Raw genomic sequence first — 10,577 nt, forward strand, 5'->3', positions numbered from 1 at the left:
AACTCTTGAATCTTTCTGTGCAGCTTTTAAAACTTGAGGCTCTTCTGGAAGGATCTTTCTCACGACTAAGATAATACTATGCAGAGGAAGAAAAAGTCAGTTGTGCAATTAATTCAAGCAAGCTGGAGCCCTATAGGACAAAATGAAACTCTGCCTGGAAGCTGTTGTAGCCTAGAGAACCACTGGTGGTGGCTGGCCTTTTTACATGGCTGTTCCATTAAGTCATTTTGCAAATATAAATTCGATTTCATAGCCTTTTGACTAACTTGATCTCCTTTAAAAGTGCTCAGAGAAAGTATTTCCTGTGGAAGTGGGCCACGGGGCTGTGGACTATTGCTAAAAGGTGACTCTGTGAGAACATGGGAGGGACTTCGGGGAAATTCAGGTGGGTATTTATGCATGCATAAGTAAAAATTCAAGTAGACTGTCTTCATTTTTAACTTTCAGCTGGAGTTCAAGTGGCATGAGTGTCCATGCATGAATATTTGTGGGCTGAGAATTTTAATTGTTTTTCTGCTGGTCAATGAAGTGAATAGCCAGTAGAAGCTGTGCTCATTCCACTTAGAAACAAAGACAACACAATATGATTGTCAGGGAAAAAATGCAGCTAGGTGCTCTACAGTAAAATAAGTTTCTGTAGTTTCCAAAGGTTGTAACTTAAAGAAAATAATAAGACCTTTAAAATAAAATTTTAAAATTAAATAAAAATAGCTGTCAAAATTCATGACTGATTTCCTTGAAATTATTCAAACCTCCTTTGCTGACATGAAGCCCAGGAAAGAGATGAAACTGCAAAACTGAACTTCACACACCAATACACTGCTAGCTTATTAGTGTATCTGTTGTAATGATCTTTCTCTTCTACCTGTACAATCTTTGCATGGATTCAATACTCTCTAGTGCTTCTACTGATGGAGAACCTGTGCCACTGCTATTGTTAATTATTTCTGGAGGCACAGTCTGGCACTGGCATATCAGATTAGCAGGACGCCTGTACATGTTGAAAAAAAACCCTCAAATCTCATCACCACCTTGTAATTTGATGACATTTTCCAAACCTTTTCTGGAAAACGGCGGTCTCCCTGTTGACTGTTACCCCATCTTAACAGCCAACTTTTCTGGGTTCAAAAAAAAATATCTGTTATATATTCACTTGTGTTAAAGCAAGCTTGGAGAACTGTAAAGTCCAAGGCTTGGCAGTTGCTGAATGGTCCCTTCTATCTAGGACAATTGCTTGCTATACAGTCTAAGCAATGGTATAAAAAGGAAAATGACTCAGGTGTATATATAGCTTGTCCTCAAGAAGTCTTTTTATAAAACTGTTGTATAGGTACAAGTTAATAAGATGGAAACACTTATAATCATTATTTTCATTGGACACGATGATTGGTAGTGCTGTTACACATCGTATGATCTTGTACTAGAAAGATAATGAATTCATGTCCGTGCTCTCCAGTACTGTGAGCCATTTTCTGTATAAACATACAGAATGTCCAATTTTAGAGGATGGTAAAAATCAGCTCTTTAACTTGATTGAGTCCTGATGCTGCAGGACTTGTAAAAGAAAACATATCATTTGTATCAGGGTCAAATGCGAAGGACACATCCAGTCCTCTGCCAGCCAACTCATTGATGTGGATGAGCTACTTCAGTATTTGCTCAGGACCAAACCTGACAATTTCAAAGTGTTTCTCTCAGAGTTCCTTTTCCAGGCTAATAGTAGCAGCAGTTTCGAGCTAGCAGATTTTAGGGCAGATTAACTTGGAAAAAGATTCAGAGAAAACTTGGCTGGCCTAGGCTACCCAGAGAGCTTCCGAGAGAAATGCAGTTTTCTATTCCCTGTTCTCCTGGGACATGTTTCTTCTAATCAACCGGCTGCGATGCAGATGATGCAGCATTTTTGTGTGTTAATCTCTGCTTACTCATTAAATGTTCTTTTAAAGAAGCTGATTTTAGGAGGGTGTGCCTAATGTTTTCAGTATGTGTGCTGGCTGCCCCTTTGTTTCCAGGCATGCAATTTTAAGTGTTAGTTTAGAGCTGGAAATAAAGGTTTTGCCCACCTCAAATAATTCCCTGTCCTCCTTTTTCACTGCTCTCACTGGTAATGTAGCTTCAAAGCTTTCACTGTGGGAAAGCAGGAGCTGGCAGACAACCAATTCTCTGAAAAATCCTTCAGCTTCCATTCCTGGTTTCAGACTAGCATGTCTTAATGACAAAGTCTGACGTTTCAAAGAGACTTTTTTTTTTTGTAATTTGTTTATTTTGTGATTGCTGCAATGTATGCTGTTCCTGACGTAGCTGACCTGATAGATCAAGGCAGCTCGAACATTTCAGTGAGGTACAGAAAAATCTGCCATAAACAATATCCATGGATGTACTTTGGCTAGATCTAATCCTTTGGCAATTATTGAAGGAATGGAAATAGACCTTAGCCTGGAGCAAAAAGAATGAGAAAGAAGTAGGGAACTGTGTAACCCTGGTTATGTTCTTACTTGTAGGAAAATTATTTCTTTAGTCCATTGCTCTGACTGAATTGTCTCTACGCTTCGCAAAAGGTAATTGTTACAAAATGATGCATGGGTTCTGGGTTCCCCCCCGCCCTGCCCTTAGGTTCACTGTGGTAGATTTTTACAAATAGACTCTTCATTAGCTCAGTAAGCACTTCTAAATTAAAACCAAAAAGTCAGTACATGTAGCATTGGTATAATGCAATGGTAGCTGTCTTCTGAGGTACTATAGCAAAACCAGACTGCATTCCTGCCTGTAGTGTAGCGTGGGGAGGTACGGGTCACGTTCCACCACCAGAAAGCTTGTGGTAGCTCTCTCAGCACTAAGCCTCTTACCTGAACGCTGCAGCAAAGGTAACGCCATAGCTACCTGAGCACAGACACGGAGAGGAAGCAGCACTTTATCGTTGTCCATGCAAGGTTCATCCAAAGCACATTTGAAAGACAAGACACTTTTGAACTCATTCTTCTAAATAACTTAATCAGTTATTTTGCAGTGCTGAGCAGCCACCACCAAGGCTGTCCTTTCAGCTGCTTTCTTCTTGTGGTTGTTTTCTTGCCCTTAGAGTTCTACCTGTGTTTTTGAAGATGCCATACTAAGTGCTTTCACATGGTACCTGGCACAACCAGGGCTCAGGTTTATGATAATAATATTGACAGCATTTTTAAGGATGTTTCCTAAGCTTTCCCTGAACTAGCTCTCTGCTTCACAGCAGCTTTCACAACCAGGATGTAGCTGAACTATTCCAACAGGATCTCACGTGCTTTTTCAGTCCTGCTAAGGAGGCAGTGACTGGCATGAGAATGCCCAATGTATGACCAGGAGTAAGTAGCTGAATAAGTGTTGCTCCCAGCTGACCATCTTGTAACATCTTGTAGAGAAAGAAGCTTTTTTGGGTTGATCCTAGAAGGCTGAAGTGCACCAGTCAGCCCCTTCTTCCTCCCCTTACCCCTGCCTGGACTGACACTGGCTCCTTGGGGAGGGGGGGGGGATGTCTATTAAATTCTCATTACGGGCCTCGGTGAGTATTTGTTTCATCTTGAGACAGCCAGCCACAGCACTGAGCCTGCCTAGTGCAGTGGTGGGACGTGATTTCAGTCTTTGCCCATAGGGGACAGACATTTGCTGTGTCACCCCATGTCAATCACCTTTACAGATATCCAGCTTGATACCACTCACCTCTAAAATAAAAAAAAAAAAAAGGTTACTCTTTCCAGCTAGCAGAAAGTAGTTTCTGCAGGTTTGATGTTATATTGCTTGAAATACTTCTCTCTCCAACAGTTTTGGGGGCAGAACAGTAATTATTGACACTTATTTATTTTACTTATGCATTCTTTGTATGTGATTATTATCTTATTTCTGTTGCTGACTGAAGTTTTCAATTTTGGATAATTTTCTATCTTTGCATTCTAACTACTGGTCTCATTGCTTCCTATGGATGTTACAAAACACTAATAATTTCTTTTCTTTTCCACTCTACACTGAGTGGTTACAGCAATGCACCTGTCTCAGGTGGGTGGTTTGTATATTTAATCAGGCAACATAAAATTGCTTTGAACACAGCTTAGTTGTGCTGGCATTGAGGATTACAGCAGCAGGTATAGATTAGATGAATATTTTGTCTCAGCTATTTTGGTTTAAATTAAGACAACAGAAGATCAAGTGTAAAGCAAGTGCATGAGAATAGTGTGATGCAAGCTCAAAAGGTTTATGCATTAAAATTGTATGAGACCAGGTTCAATCATACGAATTACCATAGTGATGAAGTAGTGTATAGATCTTCCATCGAAAACCAGGTGCCGCTGCTCTGTTTGTAAAAAAACATTTCAGCTCATAAAATAAATGGTTCTTTCTCATTACTTCTATATACTCACCTGTTCTCCTGAGCTTATAGAAAACAGTGTGTCTCAGTACTTATCCCACATCCAGCATTTGTAATGTGGGTTATATACAGGTTACGGGGGTTCTGCAGCTTCCCCTCCTTGCTCTGTTCAGAATGGCTTGTTTTTTCTCACTAAAAGGAAGCTCATGGAGTATTAATCTTTTTCTTCAATTATTTTTTGAAAGATGGGTTTTCTGCCTTCTCCTTTCATGTCAGACTACTCTTGCATCTTTGATCTGGTTCTCTACCAAAGCAAGGCTCCTACAGTTGTGCTGTCTGCAGGGGCACGCGTTGTTTATCCCCTATGTCTAGCCGCAATGATTATTATTTTTTTTAACCTGTGGGCTGTTTTCAGTCCAACATGAGAGAGTAGCAGAGATGGCAACTAAGATTTGCAAAATCGGGGATCCAAGAAGCTGAAGGAATAGGCAAGGGTTTCTGACAGAGGAAGGGGTTGCAGTGTGACTCGGAGCTGACCTGGCACTGGGGGACTCCAGGGCTTAGGCGCTTTGCCTGGGGAAGAGCTCCTGCTGGAGCCAGTAATCAGCTGTGAGATACCTGGGCATCCTGATTTCTGTCATTCTGCTGATTTTAGACATTCACACCACTTAGTCCCACGGCTCCAACTTTTCCGCCAGTCAGATGTTCTCCTGCATCTGTCCAGTTAATGTCTAAGTGGAGACAAACCTGATTTCAGCTTTCTGTGACCTCTCTCCTCTGCTGATTCCCCCTCTGCCCCCAAGACCTCTGCTGCATCTGGCTTTAGGGAGCTTTGGTTTTGGTGTGCTTTAGGGTGGTTTTTAAAAAAAAAAAAAATTGCAGTGCTCAGAAACTAGTTAGAGGAACTGCTTTGCATTGCACAAGAAGCAAAGGTCCTGTGCCCAGAGGCCTATATTTCCATCTTCATGACCAGCAGAGCTGTACTTGAAATTCTCTTTAGTTTAGCCCGTTTCCTGGATATGTCATCAATAAAGTACTGCATGTGTATCTGTGCTGTGTAAGGAAAAAGAAAAAAAAAGAAAAAAAAAAAAAAAAAAGCAAGGAGATAAAATCTGTAGGTGGCAATGTGAAGATGTGTGGGAAAAGGCAGTAAACACAGGTGCAAAGTTACTTGCCTTAGGGATGAAACTGTATGTGAAACTAAAGAAGAAGAGCAAATTCACAAGGTAAACATTTTTCCTGGTTATTAATAAATGCAGAAGAAGGAGTTTAATATTCAAATGCTTGTGAAAGCCATTTGCTCATTGTCATGAGTGGCATGTATTTTGATAACATGAAATAAGCACCTCATCTCCCACCACTACTCATGCATGCACAATTCTTCCCATTTAATTCAGCAAGACTAATTATCTGAATTAGTGACATTAGCTTGGAGCTACAGCTTTGCAGATTGAGGCTCTGGCTTTCAGAACAACTTCTTTAAAGGAATTAGTCATGTCTAAGTACAACAGAACTGTCAAATTGCATCCCCTGTCTGACGTTTTGGTTGCAAAGCCAGCCTTACGCAATAGACTTAAGGCAGTGGTTATTCTAATGTCGTGGCTCTGACAACCATAAAATGACTCAGAAAGGCTGGGCAGTTGCCTCCCCAGCTGATAGCAGGTGAGGTAAGACGTGTTTTGTTTTACCTTCCACCTCATTGCTGGACTTTGTCACCCACACTCCAGGGACACCCACTGTTCGCTTTCAAATCAGCTCCTGAAGTAACTCCCGTTTTGGTTTAACTTACCATGCAGGTGTGAAAACAACCGCTGGTTTTCAAACAGATCCCAAACTGCCACCTTGGCAGCAACGACATCCACTAGAGAGGCAGGGCTGTAGATGGCAGCGCTTCAGGAACTAACGCGCAAGTGGCTTGGGCATCGCTGCCTGCAACATGGCAACATCTCTGGGACTAGCAAGGTGCACGGGGGAGGAGGAGGACCTTTTGATTTTTACTTTATTTACGTTTGAAATAAAAGGCAATGCTTATCCTTACAGTCCTGCTTCTTGCTGTAATTGAAGAGTTTCAGTAATGCTGTCATGCCTGTGCTGCTACTAAGGAAAATAGCGGAAGGTTTAGGACCTGGAGCACTCGCTTCTCCAAGGTCAAGCAGCACAGAGACGGGGGACAGAAGGGACAGGCAATGACTGTGTAACTAGTGAGGTCTTCTAGTCTATACATCACTTGTCACCCCTTATCTTTGAATGAACTGTTCATAATTAAGTAGCGTGACTGAAGATGTGAAATTCTACATGGCAAATACTGAACTTGCACCTCATTTATCTCTTTCAAGTGTTTAATGAATTTTCAGCTTCAGCTAATGAATAATGGCAATTTCAGGCCCATTGTTCTATGCAGAGAAATTTTTAATGGCCTATGGATAGTTTTGTGCTTAGGAGCATGGTAGAGATTGCCAAAATACAAGAATACACTTTTTTTTTTTTTTCAGGAGATCCAACATTATCTTCAATGTCAGTATACAGTTCATATTCACAAAAAACCCTGACTGTACAATGCACAGAACCTGCTCTTTTGGGATAAAAACTAAACAAAAATTGCCTGCCTTTGCCTACCCTGCCCTGCAGGTAATAACCCATTTCGGTTTCCCCAACAGGTACTTCTTGTGCAGAAATTTTGACCACAGCTGAAAGCTTTTAATTGCTAGCCATATACTAATAAACACACAGAAGAAATGTGGAAGCCCAATCCTTCCTTCAAAGATGTCCCGAAATAAGGTAGATTAAAGGATAGGAATGGAGAGACTTCCAGACTCAAGAACTTGGCATAAAGCACTTTTTTTTTTGGTCTCCGCTTTTATTGGAAAAGGAGCCATGAATGTTTCCACCGGCTTCTACTTCCACGGAGTAGGAAAAAGCCAGTCACCATAGCAGCTGTGCCTTCAGTTGGTTTCGTCATTCAAGACCAAGTACAGAAGTTTAAATGTGGAGAATAAAGTATACACTTGTGTATACATATGGATTTATACTATAATACTTAATAATTTGACCCCAGTACTTGAACAAATGGAAATGCACTTGCAGCACAGAAGGGTACTCCTCTCGCTAGCCAAAGCCAGAGCAAATGTGCTCTACTTCTCTTACCCACCCAAAGTGACCCATTGCATCTCAAAAATGTAGCTAAAGTAAAATGCTGACAAACAAAACTGTGGGTTTCAGTCACAGAAGCAGAAATGTACGTTTAAAAACAATTGTTTAGCCAAAGAAAGAAGTTTTACTTGAAAACACAGGGTTTTTTAAACCTAATCTGCTAAAAGTTAATGTTTGTCTTGTCTTCAACTCCTTATTCAATTTACAATGAGAGAATTAGTGTGTTAATTTGGGGTTTAGACAGTGGGATGATATGAAGTCATCTGATCAAATACATAATGGCAAATACGTAACATGCCATACCCTAACATGGCCAGATGGGAGACGTGGAGGGTTTAATAGCTCATCCTTGTCTATTGCTTGGAGGCGAGTCCCAGACTGCTGTAGCGTGTCTGTGCAAGGTCTGATGTAGTCACTAGAAAAGATGGAATAAATTGCTTTTAGAAAAATGTTGCAAAATTAATTTAAAGATCCTGCTGGCAGCTCCAGTCTTCAGATTTGTAAGCTTTTGCAAATATTTTCTTTTGGAAGTACAGCGCCTGAACCAGATTTCCTGCATATGCTATATAGGCTTGCTTTTCTTGGCCATCTCAGAAATACCACTAATCATGATCAATAAGATTGAAAATCATTGTCTGTCTTGATCCATAATGTTTGTTGTAACTTCTGGTTTGATGTCTTTTCTACTACATGCCTTCATTAAAAACTCTGGATGTTAATTTCTGTCATATTAGCATTGGGAAGTTAACTTCAGTCTGGGAGTTAACCAGCCTTGTTCTGAAATCATAAACATGCTTCAGTGGGAGTGCCTGCAAATGTCTTTCTGTAAACTGGTTTTAATCCTGTCATATGACAATCATAAGGATTGTCATTCTGGAGGCATAGCCCATCTTGTAGTACGCCTGGTGGCTGCCAGGATCACAGCCTTCAGACATGTGTATTGGACAACTAACCACAGAATCCCAGACCGGTTGAGGTTCAAGGGACCTCTGGAGACCACCCAGTCCAACCCCTGCTAGAGCAGGGTCTCCCAGAGCAGGTTGCACGGGATCACATCCAGGTGGGTTGAATGTCTCCAGAGAAGGAGACCCCACAGCCTCCCCGGGCAGCCTGTCCCAGGGCTCTGTCACTCTCAAGGTAAAGAAGTTCTTCCCTCATGTTCAGATGGAACTTCTCGTGTTGCAGTTTGTGCCCGTTGCCCCGTGTCCTGTCCCTGGGCACCGCAGACAGGAGCCCGGCCCCGTCCTCTTGGCACTTGCCCTTAAGGTGTCTGTAGACACTGGTAAGGTCCCCTCTCAGCCTTCTCCTCTCCAGGCCGAGCAGCCCCAGCTCCCTCAGCCTGTCCCCATCAGGGAGATGCTCCAGCCCCTCGTCACCTTCATAGTCTCTGCTGGACCCTCCCCAGTAGTTCCCCATCTTTCTCAAACTGGGGAGCCCAGCACTGGACCTAGCACCCCAGATGTGGCCTCACCAGGCCAGTTAGGCATTTTCTACCTGAACTTTTCTGATGGAAAAGACAGGGTGGGTTTTCTTTCCAGAAAACTGAGTAAAGTGTATTCAGGTAACTTCAGGTTTGTCCTAAGGCAGAGGTGACTGCTGCTAGCCAAGAAACCTGCTGCCCATATCAGTGTTAGAAATTGCAAGAGGATGGATGCCCTGCTGCTTCCCTCCGGTGGTCCAAGGGCATCAGCTGAAGGCTTGGCAGGAGGGCAGCGAGATCATGACTTCTAACTATTCCATTTTGCTTCAGCTCAGAGTGAGTGAAACTGGCATCACTTTCAGGTGGAGCAGCCCTAGCAAGCTCAATCTGAGACTCTTCAAATTGAATTCTTATCTTATAAAAAAACAAGGCCTTTTCAAAAAGCCACATTTCAAAATGAAACTTGCTTTTGAAAGGAAAGCTACTTTTAAGTCAATAAAATTCAAAGCATATTGAATTTAAAGTATATTACGAGGAGACGTCTGCCCATTTTCCTATTGGTGATTACAGTCAGGCTGATCAGATTGCCGTGTCTTGGTAACTATTTTAAGCTCTGAAACTTGAAGTTGTATAAGTTTAGTTCTACTCACTCCTGTTCATTCCAAAGGACTGTAGTATCTCCGTATGAAAAGTGTTTCACAGGAATAATGTGTTTATTCTGCATTGTGCTTGTCAAACGGAACCATTTAGCAATTGTTTCCTACATTTGACAAAATTATGTCCCAAAAATGCGTACAGTTTAGCATAGTCCTAAACAATTTCTTTATGACAATTTGAGACACTTCTTTTCATGCACTTGTGTGCTAATCTATATATACTGGTTCTACCAACTGCTGTGTCCCATTCTCTGTTTTGTTCTACTGAAGTTTTATGCTACACTGAATACAGTTTTGTTACTGAAATAGATGGGGGGGGTATCTTTTATTTTTTTTTTCCTCAGGAATTGCTTTCTGTCTGCTTTTTAAACCAACTATATAGGACATACTGTTGCAGTTTAGGTTCTCTGAACTTTTAAGAAGTATATTCTTCAAGCTTTTAATGAATCCTTTCAAAGTGTACTTACAAAAGAACAGGCCACAATAAAATGACCGCATTTAAATAACTATAAAACCTGGACAGTAAAAACAAATCTACTTTAATTTTCCAAGATGTCCATTATCATCAGGTTTGTTAACGTGCCAAGATATGCCAATGGGACCCAATTGGCAGCACTTTTATATCGGTCAGTTTTACTTACTTAGGTACACGCACGCGTTCTATGAAACGGTCTCTTAAGAAACCCCATCGTACGTGGCGGTTGAAGGATCAAAGGCATAAGAACCCAAGTCCAGGTAGTATTGTGCTGTGTCTCTCAAAGCTGTCCATGATTCACTAACCTGAAGCAGATCAAAACAGAAAAGAATATTCTGAGCTTTGATAATTAATAAATCCAGTGTGTGACTACTGAGCAACCTTGCCTACATTGATAAATTGGACAGATTTCCTCCCTTGCCCCAAAGAGTTACTGTTACATGTCAATCCTGGACCTGTATGTGCTGCGCTTTTTTTTTTATTATTATTATTTTTTTATTTTTTTTTTATTTTAAATAGGTGTTGCAAGATGATGGAAGAAAATAC

The 10,577-nt window shown here is 41.3% G+C and overlaps 1 protein-coding gene across 1 annotated transcript in view; it reads right to left on the minus strand.

Annotated features, from left to right (window-relative positions):
* LOC308059202 (uncharacterized protein C3orf85) overlaps positions 1-10,577 on the minus strand; it is a 64,481-nt gene that overhangs the window by 22,394 nt on the left and 31,510 nt on the right. Inside the window, 3 exon segments of the mRNA XM_080376189.1 lie at positions 1-7,833; positions 7,835-7,895; positions 10,251-10,336. The exon segment at positions 1-7,833 is cut by the window's left edge and continues 22,394 nt beyond it. Of these exon segments, the coding sequence (XP_080232315.1) occupies positions 7,816-7,833; positions 7,835-7,895; positions 10,251-10,336 (165 nt within the window). The 3' untranslated portion in view covers positions 1-7,815.

Source organism: Falco punctatus (assembly GCF_963210335.1).
Source record: "Falco punctatus genome assembly, chromosome: 2".
In the NCBI taxonomy this organism is placed as follows: domain Eukaryota; kingdom Metazoa; phylum Chordata; class Aves; order Falconiformes; family Falconidae; genus Falco; species Falco punctatus.